This window comes from Echinops telfairi, unplaced genomic scaffold, assembly GCF_000313985.2.
Source record: "Echinops telfairi isolate 266 unplaced genomic scaffold, ASM31398v2 ScPeMD7_4225;HRSCAF=4972, whole genome shotgun sequence".
Lineage (NCBI taxonomy): Eukaryota > Metazoa > Chordata > Mammalia > Afrosoricida > Tenrecidae > Echinops > Echinops telfairi.
Window position 1 is genome coordinate 24,527,692 of NW_022108124.1, and position 22,830 is coordinate 24,550,521.

General features: G+C 42.2%; 1 protein-coding gene across 3 annotated transcripts in view; it reads left to right on the forward strand.

Annotated features, from left to right (window-relative positions):
• The window catches only part of PLSCR4 (phospholipid scramblase 4), a 54,918-nt gene that overhangs the window by 8,560 nt on the left and 23,528 nt on the right, over positions 1-22,830 (forward strand). For 2 of the 3 annotated variants that reach the window (XM_013006116.3, XM_045295093.1), the window contains exons 2-3: positions 17,664-17,691; positions 20,183-20,293. In XM_013006116.3, coding sequence (XP_012861570.2) covers positions 17,685-17,691; positions 20,183-20,293 — 118 coding nt within the window. In that variant the 5' untranslated portion in view covers positions 17,664-17,684. Of the gene's footprint in view, positions 1-13,730; positions 17,430-17,663; positions 17,692-20,182; positions 20,294-22,830 lie in introns of those variants that run through there. The other variant, XM_045295092.1, reaches the window with a different exon arrangement.

Here is a 22,830-nt window from a genome sequence, read left to right on the forward strand (position 1 = left end):
GATATCACTTAGAAATCATGGACAGCAGATTTTGGGCTTCTTTCAGATTCAGTATAAAGTGAATGAACTCGGGTTCACACATGAGCTTTGACAGAAAATTTGGATAAAGTATCTTATTAGTGAAAGGAAGGTTTAATTGGGCGGGGAAGGAATCTAATGAATTTGTAATTAAGGTCATTCAGGTATAGCAGACCCTAGTGGCTCGTAAAGTGTGACTTTTGAACAACTAATGCTCAGTATCCTCATCACCTGGAGGGAAATCCACTTCTTCTTCCTGACCTCAGATCCACTGAGCCTGATTCTGTGGACGGAGGTTAGAATCCAGTGTAACATACCCTCAGGGTGATACTCGGACAAACTGACACGTGAGCACTGTGGCTGGGCCTATACATTCTAATAAGCATTCTATATAAATATGCCTATACATTCTAATAAATAAGCTCCAAGGCATATTTAGAATCGTTCCAGATGCCTCTTACACACTACCGCACTCCTGGAGAGTCATTGTATTTGATTGCTGAGGGATAGAGTTTGTGTATGGGAAGGAACATTGGAAATCCATTAGTTCAGGTATTTATTTTAGTGACTGGCACATGGAATTAGTCACCTACGTATTTAGGAGCTGCATAAGGGACTTAAAAAAGGCCCGTGGGATGAAAAATATCCCTGTTGAGGTTGTTTCTGTTTGGTTGTTTGTCTGTTCCTAGGGGGAGGGGCGGGAGGTAAAAGGAAACAGAATGATGACGTTCTTAGAAGCGTTTATTTATTTTAGTTGTGACAAAGTTCATTTTTGTATTTGGTCACTTGTGCTATTAGTAGCGTACCTGTGCCCACTGTCATACCATTGCCTAGCAGTCTGCCGTGTGTGTGTAGTCTAAAACTGCCATGAAGTCGATTCCGGCTCCTAGCAATGCTATAGGGTAGAATAGAACAGTCCCTTTAGGCTTCCACGACTTTAAGTCTTTATGGAAGTAGAAACTTTCCTCTTTCTCCTGCAGAACAACTAGTTCAAACCACTAACTGTGGTTAGCGGCCCAACGTGTAGGCCACTAATCCACCAGGGCTCCTTTATAATCACTCTGACATCTTTAAAAATTTTTTTTACGAAAGGTTGGAAATAATATCTGCTTTTGATTCATGATTTTCGTAATTTGAGTCTACCCTTTTTTGTATTGGTTAATCTCATTAAGGGCTTGTCAGTTGTTCATTTCTAAAGGTCAATTTCCTCGTCTATGTAATGGCAATCACAAGACCCCCTTTAAATCAATATACATGGAAGATTCTGGCACCTAGTACATATTTAGTAATTGGGATCTACAGTTGAGAGCCCAAGACATTGAATGTATTAGATGTATAATACCAGTTCAGTCCTGGCGGAAGCAATCAGTCAGCAATTGCTGCAGCTCTCCAGCACAGCAAACACTGCCCTCTGGGCGGAAGGTTAGGGAACCTCATGAGAAGTGTCTTTTTTCTGAGCAATATTCATCTCATGAGAAAAATTGCTACGGAATTTTTCATGAAAGTGTTTCTTCACTGGTCCCATTACATTTACTAAAATATGTAAACTGGCTCAGTTTAAGATTTGCTGTTATTTCCTTATGCTGTACTACAATGGCACATATAAAGTAGGCCACTTATAATACTCAAGTGTATACTTAGCTAAAATGCATGCGCTGATATAAACACATCACCACTATTCAGATAATACTTGCTTACACAATTATGTTATTAAAGTTTCATTGTAAAGAAAGCATATTTGAACTAGTCATTTCTACTTGGGTTACTTTTCAAGAATTGTGACATTTTTGCAGAGATAAGAAAATATGGCTCACTGAATTGTATTTATTTTCTTGTTCTCATTTTCTACTTCCCCCATCTCAAAAATAAATATTGAAGAGTGCTCATGTGGCCAAAAGGCAGGCAGCTGCAGTGGAAAACAGGAAGGGACGGATGGAGCAGCATCCTGTAGCCTTGAGGGAAGTGACCATGGATGAGCTGTACCCCTTTGGGAAGAGTAGATGCTTCTCTGCCTCAGAGCTTCTGTAGTACTTACCTTAAGTACTTACGTAAGTTTTATATGAAATTAATTGAGATAATATCCATATACTATCTATGAAGATGTTTTCAAAATATTAAAATAAAGTTTTAAAATACAACATAAAGATAGAAAATGATCAATAGTGATATGATCAAAATCATATTGAATAAGAAGGGACTTTTTCTATATTCAGGACTGTTTACCTGATATTTTATTAGAGATGAATGAGACCTGCTCTCTCACAAATCAGACAGGGTTCGAAAGGGACATGATCTGCAATTGAGACAACCTCTAGATTTATAGATAAAGAACAAAGTGACGAGGTGGGGGTCAGGGGCACATGACGCAGTAGACGCTCCACGGTCAGGAGCTTTATTCACGGCAGGTTTACATACACGCCTTGTCATGTACCCTGCATCTTGGGACAAGTTTCCACACAAAGGACTTTTTGACAACTGTCTGAGGACATGCAAAGAAGCAAAAATTTTTCTTAGGCAAGCTGCCCTTGGGCCAGAGGGGAGGATAAGTCCAGGCACAGGGCATCACTGATATTTTGCAGAAAGCTGTGTTTCCGCAGCTTTCCCAGGGAACTGGAGTGACAGTGTGCACTTGATCTTGGTGAGAGTCAGACCAGCCAGTGCATCATCAGCTTCCCACGATGAGCTGTCAGCACTCTCCTAGGGGCTTCGCTTGAACTTTGGAAGGTTGTGGTCCTGTCCCACTTGCCCAAGAAGCAAACAGCTTTGCCCCCTTATCTTAAAACTTTTTTATTATTGATATAAAATATAAATAACAAAACACTTGCAATTTCAGCCATTTTTACACATACCATTAATTCATTGGCATTGATTATGTTCATCAAGTTGTGCAAATTGCCACCAATTTTTCATTTCCAATTTTTTTTGAGGGGGTCACTTTTAATGGAAACTAAGTGGCCCTTAAGGAATGACTTTCTTTTCTCCTCCTTTTTTTTCTCCCCTTTCACTGATTTATTTCCATTTTCTTAAAACTCCTTTATAATAAGCCCTGATGATCACCCATGTGTTGCTCTAGAAAATCTATCATGATTACCCCCTGGGAATCTCAAAGAAACGTTTTCCACAACCTTCTCCCTGCTTTGAATCTAACTGGCCTAGCACATCCCTGGAAAGCCACTGTTTGGAAAGGACCCTTTTTTAAGGCACCCTAATGAGACTAAGGAGACCTGGTAACACCGTGGTTATGCTTGGGTTGCTAACCACATGGTCAGCAGTTTGAAACCACTAGCTGCCCAGAGGGAGAATTTTTTCCAATTTTTTTAAATCGTTTTATTAGGGGCTCATACAACTCTTATCACAATCCATACATACATCAATTGTGTAAAGTGCATTTGTACATTCATTGCCCTCATCATTCTCAAAACATTTCCTCTCCACTTAAGCCCCTGGCATCAGGTCCTCATTTTTCCCCTCCCTCCCCACTCCCCGCTCCCTCATGAGCCCTTGATAATTTGTAAATTACTATTTTGTCATATCTTGCCCTGTCCCATGTCTCCCAGAGGGAGAATTAAGAGGCTTTCTATTCCTGTGTAGAGTTAGAGTCTGGTCAGCCCACAGGGGCAGTTTTGCCCTGTCCACTAGGCCGCTATGAGTCTGAATGACGTGAGGGCAGTGAGTTTTCCAGTGAGACAAAGGAGTAATGGTGGTGCAGGGGAGGACTCACAAGGCTGCCTACCACAAGTTCAAACTCAACAGTGCTCCAGGAGTGAAAGAGGAGGCCTTCTGCTTTGGTAAAGATTTTTAGCCTGCGAAACCCACTAGAGCAGTGTCACCCCATCCTATAGGGTTGCTATGAGTCAGAATCAATTCGGTGGTTTTGAGACTGGTTTTTGGTTTTGCTTTTTTAAGAGTATGATTGGCAGACAATCCACGTATCATACAATTCAATAGTTCAACCCTATCAGGAAGAGTTGGGCAATCATCACCACAATCGACTTCACAGCACACTTCTCCTTCACCCCTCGTTGTTGTTAGCACCCCTCCCCCACCCACCCCAGGCTCCACTGCCAGGCCCCGGGCAACCACTAATCCATTCTCTCTTTAGATCTACCTGTCCTGGATTTCATACACAAAATCAGACAAAACGCAAGAAACAAATGACCAACAATGGCAAAACAAAACAGAGAAAAACCCTCAATTGAAAAGACGCAGAGGACTTTAAACATTGAAACGACTTCAAAAGGGGTCAAAAGGGAGATCAGATTGCAAGGTGCTCCATGCGACTCAGCCACATCGGTCCAATTGACTCCACAGGGCTTTCCATCTGATAGCTATGAATGTGGGAACAGGACAAGGGGACACTACATAGCTTAAAGTCTGGAAAGGAGTGCATCAGGATTGTGTCTCCTCACCACACCTACTCAATCTGTATGACAAATAATCATTGAAGTTGAACTATATGAAGAAGAATGCAGTATCAGGATTGGAGGAAGGCTTCTTAACAATCAGCGCTACGCAACCACAACCTTGCTTGCCTAAAGTGAGAACTTGAAGCATCTGATGATGAAGATCAAGGATTGCAGGTTTCATATGGATAGAAAACCAAAATCCTCACTACTGGACCAACAGGTAACATCATGGTTAATAGAGAAAAGATTGAAATTATTGTGGTAGCCCAGGTTGACTAGAGAAACAAATTCATAGATACTCATATGTACATAAGAAAGAGCTTTCTATGAAGAGTAATTGTATATTAAGAAAACATCCCAGCCCAGTCCAGATCAAGTCCATAAGTGGGATATTAGCTCATGTGTCTGGTACTAGTGGGCAGAATGTCTTGTGGATCCAGTGGCAGTTGAAGCATCTCAATGCTGGTAGGGGTTTCCACGTGGCTCCTCCAGCTCCAGGACTCTACCATAGCTCCATGTGTCTTGTTGGCCAGAAGATGAAGCAGAGAGTCTGTGTATATTCTGCCTCCAGTGAGCTATTTATCTCTGTGGGACCTCCAAATGAGGTCATCAAGCTGTGACCTGTGACCATCAAGCTGTCAACAAGCTGATTGACAGGCTAGACTCCACCCCTTCGCAAGTTGATACCACATTGTGTAACTACCACAATTTTTAAGGATTTCATCATGCTTGGATCCACAATTAGGGCTTGTGAGGTGAAACAATGTATGACATTGGATAAAGCTGCCACATCAGACCTCATTAGAGTATTGAAAAGCAAGGATATTATTTTAAGGACTAAGGTGTGCCTGCCTCAAGCCATGGTATTTTCAGTTGCCTCAGAGGCATGTGAAAGGAAGACTGAAGAAGAATTGATGTGTTTGAATTATGGTGCTGGAAAAGATTATTGGAAGTATCATGTACTGCTAAAAGGACAAATAATGATAATGGCAACAAATGTACAAATGTGCTTGGCACAATGGATGGATGGATAGATGGATGGATTGTGATAAGAGTTGTACGAGCCCCCAGTAAAATGATTTAAAATTTTTTTAAAAAATATATACCATTTATACTCGAGTATAACCTGACCTGAATATCAGCCAAGGCACCTAATTTTCCTACAAAAACTGCATTAAAAATGTGCTGAAAAACTTGCCTTATATTCGCATATATATGGTATATATACATAAATAAAGCTATTTTGGAAGAAGTATGGCTAGAGAGCCAGCATGTTGTCAGAGGTAAAGTAGAAGGGCAGCAAAAATCGCTCAGTGAGATGGAATGACCCCGTGGCTGCACCAGTGGTCTTAAACACAGGACACTTGTGAGGGCAGTGCTTCATTCTGTTGCACAGAAGGTCTCTACGGGTCAGAACCACCTGGATGGCACTCAACAACCAGAACAAAATCTAAAACGTGAAAAGGGACACTGGCTAATTTAAAATCAGGACAGTATACATCAGAGTTATAAGGAGCCCTCATGGTGTAGTGGGTTAAGCATTGAGCTACTCCCTTCAAGACCAGCTGTTCAAACCTGCCAGTGGCTTTGAGCGAGGAAGATGACACTGGCTACTTTTGTAAAGTTTCCATGTTTCAGAGCAGCTCTGAATCAATTCCATGGCAGCGAATGAGCACCAAGTGTGCTGTTCATTTTTCCCTTATGCTCGTCTGCATTCTTTTGACTTTGTGCACATGAATCTATACTGCTTCTACCATCTCAGTGTGTGTGTATTGTGTCCACTTTTGGCTTTTCTCGAAGTCTACCTTGCATGTAACAACTAAAATTAGATAACCATTATTTCCTATGAAGTTGGGGGGGAAAATTATACATCAGCCATTTAGCAAAGACTAACAGCTTTCTTTTTGTTGTATAAAGTAAGATGTGTTTACTGACTTAGAATCCTCAGCACATTAATTTATATTCATGAAGCCTGAATTTCTTTTGTGAAATATGAGGCATATCAAACTTGAAAATTTGAAATATACTCTTTTCCTTATATGTAGAAGTGTATCAATCCTTTAACAAAATTCACTTATAATACTGCTTCCATCACTTACACATCTATCATTTCATTTGAATTTTATAGTACAAAACCCTACACTACTATAGAGTTATAATGTTCAGTTTTCTGTAGTGCAGCATTTGAGCTAAAGGAGAACAGATTGAGAGAGAGAGAGAACGCAGATCAGCTCCTGGAGTGTAAGAACCCCGTAAAAACTACAGGACACCAGCTACTTTTCCAAGAACAGGGTTTTAATCATGTAAGGAAATCCAGTTTTGAGCCAACAATGGGTGACACGTTCCTGTGAGGATACCAGGGTCAGTCCTGCCAGGTAGTCCAGAGAAGAAGGATTGGTTGGTAACAGGAAATTGGCAGAGTTTCTTTGCTTGTACAAAGTTTTACTGAGTTTTTAAAAATTCTTGTGGAGGCTTTCAATATTTACAGCTCTTACTTTAAAACCTGCTTATTTTCTTAGGTTCCTCTCTTTGTATTTTGCTCCCCCTTTATGAACCCTTAGACTGGTCAGAGGATAGGCTTGCAGGTCAGCCTGCACCCTTAACCCTGAACCCTTAGACTGACCAATCTATGTGGGCACCATGTCTAAGAATAGTAACCCAGACCAATGAAAGAACAAATGTTGGCTAGTTTTGACCTTGTAGGCTAGTTTTGACCTTGTAGACAAAACAGAAAGATTGACGGCCTATCAGAGACTGCAGAGAGTCCTCGATGAGCCTTCTTTACGAAGAGAGGAGGACAGAGACTTATAGTGGGCTAAGCGGGGGAAAGTATAGCCAGCCTGCAGTGAGTTTTACTCACAGTGTAAGATGGAAATGGGACAAGCAGGATTCCACAGATGAGTCCTCTGGGGCTCATCTGAGGAAGTTAGTCCTACTTTGTGGGTGAGGCTTAATAAGGAAAGGAAAACACAAAAGTGTGATGGAACCACGTTTGGCCACAGAACTGATTAGCTGATAGAGTTGAGTGACCAGAGACTGTCTCTGGTGATTTGATTACAATTGTGCTATTAGGTTTACTTTGCATTAGGACCAATAAATGGGATGAGAAATTTTTTGTAGAAGCTTTCATAACTCTGTAGATATAATCACACTCAGAAACTGGGTTCCTTATAATTGAATATTATATGCTGTCTTATGTTCCTTATCAGTGAATGTTGTGTGGTGTTTTATAAACTTGAGTTTTAAGAGGCCTGGTGGTGCGTGGTGGCTATGCATTGGCTGCTAACTGCAAGATCAGCAATTTGAAACTTCCAGCTGCTCTGGGGAAGAAAGACAGGCTTCCTACTCCTGTAAAGAGGTCCAGTCTCTACGTGCCCTTTGAGGTCACTATGAGTCAGTCTGGACTGGACAGCAGTGGGGGATCTCTTTTCTGCTCCACTGTGTTCTGGGAGCTTTGTGTGTTTAAGCTTATGCTTTTGTATCGAGGTAAAGGCAATCAAAAAGTCTCAGTTCTTTTACTTTTCTAAGAAAAAAACTACTTAAAAGAAAGAAAGAAAAAGCTACTTCCCGATTTAGACCCTAGACTTTTAATTGTTATTCTAGGAAACTTTGCTACAAAATTATATCAGAAAAAGGTGACATTTTTAGTTCATCCTTAAAAACAACAACAAAACTAATGTGGTTTAAAAACGAGGTTGCTTATGGGTTAAATGGTGTCAATATTGTGGAGAATTAATTGATTTTAACAGACCTTTTTGTGTTTCAAACAACGTCGAAAGCAAGATATTCCGAGTGATTTATTATTTATTACAGAATGTGATACTAGTTCTTCCAGAATGAGAAGGAAAATGAGTCTTGATAAAACCCAAAGAAAATCATAGAGCCAAGATGAGAAAAAGAAACTAGATGGATGTAGGAAGTCATAGAGGGTTAGAGTGAATTGTATGTAGTCAGAGGAAAGATGAATTGGAAAATTTTAAAAAGAAGGTTGATTTTTTAGAGAGAAAAAGAAAATAGTTTTGTCACAAACAAATATGCCAGAATATGAGCGTTAATAGAAGCTAACTAAGCATGAGGATATAGACGGTAGAAGAGGAAACTTGAATAAAGGCTAAACAAATGCCAGAGGGCAGATGTGTTTGACTAGTTGTAACAAATTCACTAGTCACTGGGTTGACTAGTGTAACAGACATTCATGTGTATAAGAAAGAACTTTATATCAAAGAGTAATTGTATATTAAAAAAACATCCTAGCCCAGTGCAGATCAAGTCCATAAGTCCGACATTAGCCCATGTGTCCAATACCTCTATAAGTGCCTCTTCAGACTCACACAACACATGCAATGTTGCTGAGTGTAGAAAGACCACAGGTGGAAAGTCTTGTGGATCCAGTGGCAGTGGAAGCATATCAGTGCTGGCATGGGTCTCCACGTGGCTCCTTCAGCTCCAGGGATCTGGTTTCATCAGGGAAGCTCCATGTGGCTTGTCAGCAGGAAGAAGAAGCAGAGAGAGTGTGTGTGTCCCACCTCCAGGGAGGAAAACAGGAGTTCCCAGAAAATTCAGGAGAAGGCCATGCCCACACAGAGGCATTATTGCCTATGGCCTGATTGACAGGCTAATCTCCACCCCTTCACAAGTTGACAGGAGATTATGTAACTGCCACAATAGATAAATGTGTATGTGTATTTGGGTCATAAGAGTAAATGTGTTCATTAACAAAAAAGGACTACAGTATAAAAACATATATACATATATTTACAACAAAGACAAGGAATATTGAAGTATTTATTAAGGATTACTGTTTGATATGATCAAGGTTATTGCTTATTTGCAAGTAAAAGTAGGTTAACTCATTTAAAAATCTTTAAAATGCCAATATTGAACAGCACAGAATTAACTTTCTCACTATTAAAATATCAAAAATTTCCTTGGTTATTGGGTTAAAAAGCTAATATTTATTCTTGTGTACTCTGTCTTGACAGCAGGATTTTTACAGAATAAATTCCTGGGCATGATAAACTCCTCTTAACTATTTGAAGCTTCATAGAATGTCAAAAGACATTTTTATATTTATTTTTTAAATGTTACAAGGTTTTTATTGGCACAATGGATGAGTTGGCCTGTATTCCACAAGGTCACCAGTTTGAAACCACCAGCCACTCCAAGGGAGAAAGATGGATTTTCTACTCCCATGAACAGTGGCCGTCTCGGAAACTCATAGGGCCAGTTCTACCCTTGTCCTCTAGGGTCGCTGTGAGTTGACACCGACTCAATGGCAGTGAGTTTGGTTTTTGGTTTAAGAGGTTTTTGTATTTAACAAAAGAGGTGTCTGATTCTCTTTCGGATTAAAAAATTATGTTGGTGTTATCTCTTAATATTATATTTTGTCTAATAATGGACAGCAGGTATGTCATACTATGTCATAATATTATTAATTTTAATTTCTAGGTACTAAACATACACACAACTTTGTTTCTTTTAAATCTGACTGCATAAAATCCAGGAGGTTTAACTAAGAGAGTTACTCTACACACTCATTCACTTTAATTACGATGTTTAAAACTTGATGATATATAGAATATTGTTTCAAGATTATTATATGGTATAACTAAAGGTTTTTAAATAAGGTTAATCATTTATATTTAGGGATATCACTGTCACAAGTATTTGAAATGACTCTATTTGGCTTTACATTACTTTTATAATTAATTTGTATTAAGTTTGTGCTTTTAAAAGGTCTTATTATTGATTGGGAGTTAATACATATATCATTCCGTAGTTCACTCACGTCAAACAGTAGTGCACAATTGCTACCACAATCAGTTTCCAAACATTATTCTATTTCCTGGACTCCTTGACATTGTCTCCGTTTTACCACCACTGCCCTCCCCCACCCTTATTCTACTTACTGTCCATATAGGTTCATCAATCCGAAAAACAGAAAAACATATGACAAACCTTCAAGAGGGTGACCCCAATGACATAACACCTCTGAGATAAACAAACAAAAATACAGAAAATGCTGAAAACCAAATCAGGTCCAGCGTGCATCCAAGAGGGGATCAGCTGACACAATTTTACTGATTCAGGTCAGGTTTAGGCCTTTGGTGGTCTATACTCCTCTCTCCAGTGCACTCTGTTTAGTGACCACTTTCCTCCCAGCCCTCAATTACGGACAGAGGGAGATCACGGGACGCTTATTTCCTGTGTAGTCCCTACAAATGTGCCTTGGCTCCCACTTATGACCCTATGAAACTTTTTCATGGACAGTTTTACATAGGGGTGGGCGTTGGTCATGTGTAGGGTCCCGGCAGAAAGTCCAAGCAGCTGCCTCCAGTAGCACAGTAAGCAGCTAGGAGCAGCCCACCTGGATGAAACCAACGGGCTAGAAAGAAAGGGGTATGCTAGGCAGGACCAGAAACAGCAAGGAGCTGAGAAAAACACAGCAACGTGTGGGATAGTGAGTTCTCCTGAAGCCCCTTACTAGCAACCTGGGAACTTAGGGCTCACAATGATAAAGAAGAACCAATAATAGATAAGAAACAAACGGCAGCTCATGCAATCTTAGAAGAAACTGAAGGCAGAGCAGTATCCCTGCCCTTTGGGGACCATCCAGGGGTGGGGTCTCTGGTGGAAGAATTCCCATTGCATCCCTCCTCAAGTTGTGTGTGCTCAGGACTAGCTTGCCTTCACCTGAGGGGGACATCCATGAACATTAGACTTGCGCTCACCTGGCCAGTGGTCAGAGGTAAAGTCACATATGAGGTTGATAGCCCACGCCAAGATCCAGGGACAAGATCACATAAGTAGAAACAAAGTCACTGAGCCTTTATATCACTTTTTATTATATATGCGGTCATGGTACTGAGGATTTATAACTAGACTTACTGTTTTGTGCCATGTTCTTGGATGTTGCCCTGTCTGGCTGGTTTTGAAATGATAGGCTAAGGTTCTTTAAACCATTCACCTAACATAACCCCAAACCAAATTTGCTGCCATGGGGCTGATGCCAACTCAGAGCCCCCATTGGACCTGGTAGAATTGCTCCTGTGAGTTTCCAAGACTGTAAGTAACTCTTTACAGAAGAGTTCTCCCAAGTGGTTGCTGGTGGTTTTGAACTGCGGACTTCGCTGTTAGCAGCCCAGTGCGTAACCACTGTACCACCAGAGCTCCTTTCCCCTCACAAACCATAGCAAAACCAGACTAGCTGCCATTGAGACAATTCTGACTCCGAGCACCCCTATACTGGAGCAACTGCTTCTCCAGAGTCTTTGTTTTCTCAGCACAGACTCAGAGTTAGCACATTGCCACCATAGAAGAAACATTGCCAATACTTAGGCAGAGAGACTGCCATTGAAGTTGAGCCCATAGCTACATGACAGGTTACATAGCAGTCATGATACCCAGCTATCAGAAGGATAGTGCTGGGGGTCTTAAAGGTTTGTCCTAGAAGAAGGGACCATCTAAAGGACCAGTCTGTGCATGAAAAGAACATCCACCTACGTGTGATCAAAAGGATTTTAAATGAAATCTATAATCAAGAGGAGAGTGTGGGGCATCTAAATCTAGAGGCACATTGTATGTGTGAGTGGAAAAGTCTAAAAGTGGAGCTGTAACTCCATTTTAAATCCCTGGCATGAGTCTGAAATCTACATTGAATGTTAAGGTGTGCTTCTTGTGATAGCTGTTCTCTGGATTGACCTCCACCTGGAAGATGGCCAGACCAAAAAAATAGAAAAAGGTGATTTACCAAAAAAAGGGTGAAGCAGGGGAGGGAGGGGAAAAATGAGGACCTAATGCCAGGGGTTTAAGTGGAGAGAAAATGTTTTGAGAATGATGAGGGCAATGAATGTACAGATATGCGCTTTACACAATTGATGTGTGTATGGATTGTGATAAGAGTTGTATGAGCCCCTAATAAAATGATTTTAAAAAAATAAAGAAAAATACCAAAAGACAAAAAAAGGGGGTGAAGCACCTGATGTCATTCAGTTAATGATAGCATTTATAGTTTAAAGCGGATGTGGGGTGTGTGGATGGAGGGGAATGATACCCAGAGTTCTGTAGCGGGGGTGGGGGGGCATACACACACACACACACACACACACACACACACACACACACACACTTATGCTAGTCTTCAAAAGAATTTCCCAAAGTGCCCCCAACGAGATGAGAGAAAGAACTGAAACTTTTAAGAAACAGCTGGCGGTGAAGACTTTCTCCTGACACCAGGGAGGGACCCCAGTGATCCTGAGAAGCAGTGTTTTGTACACCGTTTGTTTACACGTGCAGTGCAGATAGTTTGTGACACCTCCAACCCCCCAAAATTAATTCTTTTGTTTGAGAAGAAATGTGTGAGACCTCGAGCTGTCGTACCATCCTGATGATTTGGTGGCTGACTCGTTGAAGCTCTTCCTCGCCACACTATTTTCCAACACCTAAAAAAAATTCATGTTGAAATCCCCAGTTTATCCCAGTCAAAAATGGTCTCTGTTGTCCTTTTCCTGGGCATTTTTATATGTTGTAGCCCAGGGCTCCTTCGATTTGCTTGCATTTTGCTACTTCCAATCAAAGTAGCCCATTGGCTTCCTCTTGGTGGAAATTCAGAGAATTTCCAGGTTAAATATACTGATCTCCAGTAATGTGACAGTCTTCAAGCCCGTTAACAAAGGTCCAAAGTCTCGAATGAGGGGTGTGAGTGCCGATAGTCTGTTACTATATATATATACTTCTGACTTATGTTTCAGAAGAAACGTCACTGAGCAGAAGTGCCACCACTGCCAGCCATGTTTAGGCTGGATCACTTTTGCTTAGTGTCTTGGACAGAACCTATGTGCACGCTTGCGCTGCTTCTCTGCCCTGCGAGTTTTATCCGTGTTTCCTAAAGGGGCAATTCTTCCCTCCTGGGTGCTGGAACAATATACCAAAACCAAACAAACAAATAAGCCAAATTCATTGTCATCTAGTGAGTTTGTCTGCCTGTAGGACAGGGTAGAGCTGCCCCTGTGGGTTTCAGTAGAAAGCCTCACTCTTCTCCTGAAGGAGTGGCTGGTGGTTTTGAACTGTGGAACCTGCAGATCGCAGCCCAATGCAAAACCACTGTGCCAGCTAGTGGGGAAGTAAAAGCACTTTATCCTGGATTATGGGCTAGATACAAAAGTTTTTAATCTCCACGAGTCACTGAGTGACATTTTTATTTTTATTTTTTTGAAAAGGGGGTGGTAGGCCAAAGAAGGTAGGAAACCTATCGTCCAAATCTGGTTCGAGGTCAGCTGGTAGTCTCAGAAAGTCTGAGCAGACATGGCCATCCAGAAAGGCGATTTCCGCGTGACTAATGGTCACACGCTTTCTGTGTGTTCACCATGTGCCGTGACACTCTTGTGACCTGTATTGCCCCTAAAAACCGCAGCCCACCCACGTGAAGCACATCCTTCGCAATGTTAGCTAAATGGAATCAACGTTGCTTGTAAACTGAAATTAGCTGAGCTCCCGCAAAAGGGCCTTTGCTGCCGTTGGATGCTGCCTTATAAAGGCCTGGCTCCCTGTTGAATAGCTTTTCCCGGTTTCTGCTCCACTTGGCAGGGCTACTCACGGGGCTTAACCGCTCCAGGGCGGACCTGTTCTTTGGAGCAACTAGCAGCAGGGCCCAGGGGGTTAGGGTATAGATGCAGGAGGCCCAGCCTTGTCCCTTGGCAAGTGTCTTGTGTGTTCAGAACTTCCCTTGCCCAGACACTAGGACAGCTTCCAGGAAATACTCAGGAGTCTTTGCTGATCCTTAGCCATGCTGTAGGATAGGGTGGAACTGCCCCCGGGAGTTTCCGAGACGGTCACTGTGTATGGGAGTTGAAAGGCCCCTCCTTCTGCGGGACAGCTGGTGGGTGCCAACCTTGTAAGCTGCAGTTAGCAGAGCAGTCGATGCGTAACCTGCACGTCCTTAGAGCTCCTGCTCAGCTGAAAGAGCTGGCCAGGTGTCACGTTTTTGTGATGGAAGTGTCGTCCGTCCTTGGTGTGAGCTGCAGAACTCTGTTTGTGCTGAGCTCTGTGAGTGTCGTGAACTCGTCCCCATGTTGCATGCGCTTTGTGGTGGAGGGAGCATCTAAGGCAGCGGCCGTGCTGCCTGCAGCAAGCAGTCACCGAGGGCAGGTCCTTTCCTGAAGGATAATAATAAACCAGGGCCGCCTCTCAAGGCAGCAAACTTCAGCTTTCAGCCAACCTTGTCCCTTCCAGTCCATGTCACTTTTCTTTCTTTTTTACATTCCAGTCCGCTCGGAAACCCTTCTGAGCAGCCTGCACCCTGAACATGCCAAGGCCCAGACAGGGGGCGTGCTTGGCCCCGTGTGCCGTTAGCCTGTTTGGAGAGCGGCTCCGTTTGCTGATGTGGCTTCCACTGATGGAGAGCCAAAGGTCAGCAGTCTCTTCAACTTGTGGCAGGCTTGGCAGTGGCTAAGAGATTGAGAAATCAGGAGCACTTTTAAGTGAGCGTTCCTGGTCGCACCTGCCTGGGTCACCTTTTTTGTCAACCCTATATGGTGAAGTTGTCGAAAAGGAGACTGATTCTAATATGATGAGAAATGTAGAGGGGAGAGGAGAGGTGAATAAACGCTTTGTGCTCCTGGAGTTTGTGAGGCACTCTCTACGGAGAGCTTAGTTTGCTTATATTCATTGATACTGCATTTTTATATATTAATTCTTTCGAAGTTATGACAGTCACTTGAACCAGATGTGAATTGTGATCTCTCCAGACCTGGTTGAGAAATGCCCTATTTCTTCATCCTGTGCCATTCTCAGGTATGCCTGATCCTGATTCACCTGGAACTCCCTAAGAATGTGGGTTTGAGCAGGAGCCATGACGGCCCTGTTGGATAAGCACTTGACTGCTAACCTCAAGGTCAGCAGTTCAAACCCATAAACCCTTCCATGGGAGAAGGATGAAACTGAAAATAGAGATTTTCGGGCCTCATCCCTCAACGTACTACTTCAGGGTTGAGGGTCCTGCTTCTGTACTTCGTTTTTCTTCAAATTTTTATTTTGATAGAAATGTTGAAATATGTATCTTCACCTAAGAAGAGTCATCAATTGTTAAATATTTGCCACATTTGTTTTTATAATGATAGATAGATAGATGATAGATGTGTAACCACTTTTCCCTAACACACTTAAAATCTGTTCTAGTAAGCGTTCATTCCAATTCCTTAACAGTTGAGAATCCTCAGACTTAATAACTCGAACAGACATTTGGTTAGAAAGAGCTTAAAGCCAGAATAGATGTATTACTGTCAACTGGTTCTGTTTATTGTGAAACAATGTTACACGTAGAAAAAGGCATAATCAATAACACATGTAATGTTTACAGATTTAAAATAACCAGTCACATGTCCTTCTACTGAAGAGCCAGAACACTAGTGAGATCTTAGAGCCTTTTTTAGATCACTCCTAAACACTTGGCCCCTGGCCCCACCCCAATATTAACCATTGCCCCCAATTGTGTATTATTAATTTCCTGGCTAGATTTTCTGCCTTATCTCCATATGTGTATTGGGGGAAAATGTGTAGTTCTTATGCTCTCGAACATTCAAAAATGGAAACATACTGTAGGTATTTTCTTGACATCACTTTTTGCTCAGTATTCTATTTCTGAGAGTCATCCTTGTTGATGCCTGTGGCTGTGGGTGCCCCCCCCCACCCCCGCTACTACACTGCTCTGCTGTACGAAGGTCCACAATGCGTTTATCCAGTCTACAACGGGGTATTTTCAGTCAGAAATGGCTGGACAGAAGTCGGCAGTGTACACCATCAATGGAACTGGGTATGTTCTCAGTTTCATTGATTGTGAACAGTGGTGTCAAGAACATTTTTATACACCTCCTCTCTATAACTGTATACAACTTTCTCCAGGGTGCATGCTTAGGAGTGTCCAGAATTTAAAGTTCTAGAAAAGCGTAGTTATTTTTTGTAAACACCACAGATTCTTCTAATGGAAGGTGTAGGACTAAATCCTTAAATGCTTTGGCAGGCCCTGAATTGGGTCTGGCATTTTGGTATGCTTCGGCATACTTTCATGCTCACCCAGACACGAAGGACAGGGACCAGATGGGCCCACACGCGCCCTCCCTCCTTACCCACGCTGACACCCACTGTACCTCCCACAGCACTGCGCTTCCCTGCTGGGTTCTGTGATTCTTTGCAGTGGCCACACAGGACTCACAGACAATATCCACAATGATGGGGGTCGATTCGGGAAGTTTAGAGGTTCCCACAGTCAGGATCAGTAAATAATGAGGATGTAGAGCCATTGGTTCACAGCAACATCTCTCTTCAACCAGCAATCAAATCTGCCTCTGGTGCTCAGCCTCTCAGCCTGGGTCCCTTGGCTTGTGGCTACCTGGACCAGGAAGCCCACCTGACACTGTGTCACAGTCCCCAAACCTCTGTGCTGCTCCTCTTGCTCTGCCCCAGAGTCCCATACAAGGTCCAGCACTCTCCACACATCCTGTCACGGTGTGCCCGCATGACTTCACCTCCGTCTCCACCTCTTAGCTCGGCTCTCTGCTCCAAGCCCGTGTGGGTCAGCTTCCCGGTGGACGTTTCATGCTCGTTCCTGTCTCACACTCTGCACTGGGCCCTGTCTTCCTGGAACTCTTCTCAGGCTTTAGCGCGGCGCCTTCTTTCGTCGTTCAAACAGCAGCAAGGCACCTCCTCGGAGGGGCTTTCCCTGCCCGCCTGCCCCCAGCAGTCCTTGCCCCCCTTTAAACCTTCTGCTTTGTTTTCTATATAACTCTGCATGGAAATGTAACTTGATAAACGGGTTCACATGTTTTAACGTCTTGCCTTTGAGAATGTAACCTCCAGCTGGACGGAGGCCTTTGGTATCTGGTCCGTTGCTGTGTTTTCATATCTGTAGCTAGTAACCCAGCCAAACCCACTGCCATCAAGTGGATTCCAACGGACACAAGATGAGAGATCTTGACGGGAGCAGCTTCATTTCCTCCCTGAGAGTAGCCGGTAGGTGTAAACCCACTGACCTTGGAATTAGAAGCCCAATGTGCAGCCCACAGCATTCGCAGGGCCTCTTCCCATCTAGAATAGTGTCTGGGCTCATCAGCTCCCCATGTGCATTTCTGGGTGTACTGAAGGAATGAGTGAAAGGTGCTTGAGAAACATATGGTACGTGTTAACATGACAGAGCGTGTGCATCTACTAATGTCGCTGAAGTCACGCACGTGTTTTCTTTTTCAGGATAAATAAGAACGCCTCAGAATGTCAGGTAAGCCCTTTGTTTTAAGTCATGTGGCTCGTGTGATGACTTGCCTCATGAAGCGATGAGTGTGTGCTTATTTTGAAGCTGTTTCTGCTGTCGTGTGGAGGGCACGGGAGCAGCAGTCTGCTCTCTGTGTGTAGGGTCCCTGTGGGTCAGAACTGGCTTCAGGCGTGGCATCTAAGAACAACAGAGACGCACGGGGAACAGCACTGGTAGCTCGGAGAAGAGGGCCCGCTTGGAAGCGAAGAGAGAAAACCCAGAAGCCGTCATTTATGCATGTGGCCATGCTGCCTGGCGAACTGAGTTACGTAAAAGGGATTCTAGTGACTCATATTTAAAGGCTGTTTGAAGCACTAGTAAAGGCCTGAAGAACAGGCCTAAAGAGAAAACGGAATAAAGTAATTGCCCCAAAAGCCTGCCTGAATCAAAGAGGGCTGGAGAGGGGGCCTTGGGTGTTCTAGCAACTGTGTCCAGGAGGAAAAACAAAACAAAACACGTTTATGGGGCTTGGTTTTCTGTTAGATCAAAGTCAGCCGGTTCTTTCAAAGATGACAAATGATTCCTAATATTGAGCAGAGGAGGCACGTCTCCAATCTCAGTGAGAAGTCTGGGTGGGATATTCTGGAAAGCGACCCCAGTAGCTCCCTTGCCATCGTCACAGTGACCCAGGTTGTTTGTGGGAAGAATAAGGCAAATGTCGTCCAGTGGTGACGCCAATGAGATCCCGTCTCGCTGCTTCTTAAGCCATGAAGCGTTCATAGTGTTATAACCTGGGTTTATTTAGACACGGCCACTTTCCAAAAAGGTTATGAGAGAAGAATCAGATTTACTCTTATCTTTGCTGGTGTTTGACACATTATATAATAACATTATTTTATATAAATTATACAAAAAGACTTCCTGCAATTTAGGAAGAGATTTATTTATGAAAGAAAGGGTCAGCTGAACCACTAGTATGACAGCTCACTTTGATCACAAGCGCAAGATAGCTGCTCAATTTTCTTTTACTAGAAAGGAAACATCGCTGTGTTAGTCAAGTGGCAGGGGTCTGCCTTTCAGATTGAGTGCTATTGAGCATTGTCCTATGCGCAGCCCGCAGTGTTTGTGTAAATAGTGTCCATGCACTCAGCTTTTTAATCCGTTCAAGTCAACAGTCTAAGTGCCGAACTCACTGCCATCGAGTCGGTGCTGACGCAAGCTACCTGTCGGTGGGTTTCCAAGCCTGTAACTGCGTACTGGTAGATAGCCCAGTCTTTCTCCCGAGGAGCTGCTGGGGTTTTTGAACTGTCCACCTTGCAGAGCGCAGCCCAACCTGTAATCACTGCACCACCGGGGCTCCTATTTAGGGATGATTTGTAATGTTCTCCAATAAAGCGATAATGATTTCTCTACAGGGGCCCAGGGGCATATGTAAACCATAGATATATGAATGGATTTTGAGCTCACATTTTATCGAGGCCCTAATATGAGAACAATTAGTTCTGATGATGTGGCCCTACTCTATACTTGCCCTCAGGAAGAGGTCACTGAAGATATGGGTAATATAGAAAAGAGTGGTGAATAAATCATATACTGCCCAAATATCATAAAGAATAATGCATGGAGTCTTAAAGGTTTGCCTTAAAAGAAGCAATCATCTAGTGAGGTATCAGCTAAGTCCACACAGAAGAAGTCCACCTGGTGGAACAGAAAAAAGTCTGATCTGGGTCATGAGTGGGATAAATACTATGATGCAAGGATTGTAGATAATAAAATCCAAACTGAAGGAGGGAACATTATCAGAGCTTAAATTGTGAACACCTGGTTTGCAGAAGGCTATGGATGACAGTGGAGACCTGAAATCCATTTTCAATGCCCCTGTATTACCGGTATTAAGTCAACGGTGAATTCCCTCTGACCATAGCCCAGTGAAGGGAATAGCCTTGCTGTCAGACAACGCATTGCAGATTATATGATTGCAGATGTGCAGCTAAGTTAAATTGTGACACCTTATCCTTTAACCTTCCTTTTGGCCCATTTTAAATTTGTTCATTTACAATATTTTTTGCTTTCTTTAAACACAAGGTTTTCTCTGTTTTGTTTTATCTTTTATTTTTTGTATGTTTTTTTAATTGTGTGTATGAAATCCATAGTAGGTAAATCTATATATAGAGAAACTGGATTAATGGTTTCTTGGGGGTATGGTCAGGGAGGCTGGTGGGAAATGAAGAGCTAATAACAAGTATAAGAAAGAAGAAACTTTTCTAAAATTGATTATGGTGATGATTGCACAATCCTTGAGAATTGATTTGTATGATATGTAAACTTTATGTTAATAAAAATATTTTAAGTCTTTTTAAAAAAAACCACCAAAGCTACCAAATGCATAAATAAATTATGCATAATGTCTATAAAGTGTATCATTTTATAAGAAATAAAAGAGTTTACTTCTGTTATTTATATCATAAATGAAGAAATACACTTTCTTGATAAATCATGTCTTCTCTTCCCCAACAAGGTGTTGTGCCAACAGCTCCTGAACACCCAGCCGGTGACATGGAGAATCAACACAAATCTCCAGATCCAAGACCTGCCGCCCCTCCAGACTACATGTCCCATTATGCTCCAGGTCGGTGAACAGTCCGCCTCCTCCCATTCCAAGAAGGGAATGCTTGAGAGCAGCAACTAGGGGATACTAATTTGGTATCAGTTTATTGGGTGTCAGTTAGAAGAGATGTGTGACATCAAAGGAGACACAAGCTATCGAAGAAGAAAATTGTGAGATCCTTGGGCGACAACTGACTTTGCCAGGAATTTCAGGAATGCTTTAACTGAGAAAGTCCGTTTTACGGGCATGAGATGGAGCTTCCCAATCAAAGAAGAGGAGAACTGGACCGTGCCTGCAGACAGAGTAGCGTGTCCAGCAGTGCAGGGTCACGACGGGCCTGCTTGGGTTATGAGTGGGATAAATGGTAGGAGACATGCAGAGAGGGAGACGTGAGGGTACTGAGTGCGAAGTATGGATCAAATAAGTACTCTTGCCTGATAGAGACTCAGAACAAAATTGCATGCTTTAGTAGAATTGGGGACTATTTCTATATTTTTTAGAAAGCCTTTGGCAACATGTGAAATAAAATTAAAAGTACACTTTTGACCACGAAAGTAATTTTAATCAGCCTTTTGTTTAAACACATATTTCTTGTTATAAAAATTCCTAGAATACCATGTATTTACTAATTGAACGTTTTCTAATCTATTTTAATGGCTTTGGGATTGATGACAAGGTACAGTGACTATTCTTTACTTATTTTATCTCAATGTATTTTTCAAGGTGTATGAAGATTTTTTTAGGGCTGGGTTCTAAAAGGATGAGAATCAACCCCCGCATGTACAGGGTGATGACAGGCATTGCTTCGGGTCCAGGTGCCTCACGTGTCTTCTCTCCCTCGGGACGTCCTCTCCATGTTCCCCTCGTGTGTCTGCATGCTACTCAGTGCTCAGCCTATGGTGCCTCCAGGGGTCCCGTGCTGTGTGGCTGTAATCCAGGTCATTCCCTGAGCTCAAAATATCTTGACAAACCTGAAGTATAACCCAGTGATGTATGCCCATCATTGTAAATTGTCCTTCAGAAACATTCAGCCTAATTTACACTACATGCACTAGTGACTCTCCATTCCAGGGCCTGAACTCAATGAGGATTAGAATAAAAACTCCACCATTATTTGCTTTTGTTTTTAAAGTTATTGATGTTTTTATTTCTTTTTATTTTTTAAAATCATGTTATTGGGGGCTCGTACAACTCATCACAATCCATGACCTATATCCATTGTGTCAAGCACTTTTGTACATTTGCTTCCCTCATCATTCTCAAAACATTTGCTTTCTACTTGAACCCTTGGTATCAACTCATTTTCCTCTCCTTCTCCCCTCCCCCATGAACCCTTGATAATTTGTAAATTATTTTGTCATATCTTAGACCATCCGACGTCTCCTTTCACCCTCTTCTCCAGAGGTTATATGTAGATCCTTATAATCTGTTCCCCTTTTCTCCCTCACCTTCCCTCCACCCTCCCAGTGTCGCCTCTCACTGCTGGTCCTGAGAGTTCATCTGTCCTGGGTTTCCTGTTGCCAGTTCCTATCTGTGCAAGAAAACATTTGTTAAAACTTGGTTCTGCTCTTTGAAGAAATATCTACTTAAGCCTCGATGCCAAAAAATTAACACCACGCCAGAATAAGAAACATTTTCAAGTGAACCAACTAGATACACTGTCCAATTTTGTAGTGCATAGTATACAGTTAATGATTTTTGAGTTATGAAATGAGTAATAAAAATTCACTGAGATCGCCACCTAGTGGCTAGCCTATAAACTTACAAATGGTAAATAGCTGTAATTCATATGAAAGAATGGCTGTATTTCATATATTTGGCCTTAGTTAATTGTTCTAAATTCAGTGTAGAACTCTCATATGCATTGAAGTGTTAGATATATGTTCCAGCATAAAATAATCCCCAAAAATGCATTTAGAAGAAAATGTTAATATTTGTAGCCGATTTAGAGCAAAAATGTTAAAATGTTGTAAAATGAAAGCGATAAGATTATTCAGAACATGTCCCTGACTTTAGATGTGGTAGGACGGTGTTTCCCAGGGAGATTTTACTAAAATAGGAGTGGGATAATGTAGAAAAATCAAGTTAAAGCACGCCTGTTGTCCTGCAGAGCCAGTCAACCCTAAGTGGCCGTGTCAGAGCCCACAGCAGAATTTAATGTGCCCATTTTCCACATGTAATTTACCATGCTTTTCCCCTACACGTCTGCTGACATCTCTGGATAATACATACTAAGAGCAAGTTATTTATTTGCATATATTTTTTCTTAGAAATATAATCTCTATGCTGAAAAGCCCCCTTAGTCTAAACTGTACTGTTCTGTCTGGTGTATGAAGCCTCATATTTTATTACATGAGGTTCGCATATGTTCCTAGCCCCCAGTTAACTACCACAAACTAAGCACTCACTGACAGGATACAGCCATTGGCATGCTTTCCAAGCTAATTATCTGACTTTTAATTACATTGTTTCTCATCTTGGTTTGAAAAAGAGAATGTATATCTGATTTCCAGTGCAGTTTGTGTACTTGTAAATACAATTCTGAAAGAAATTAATGT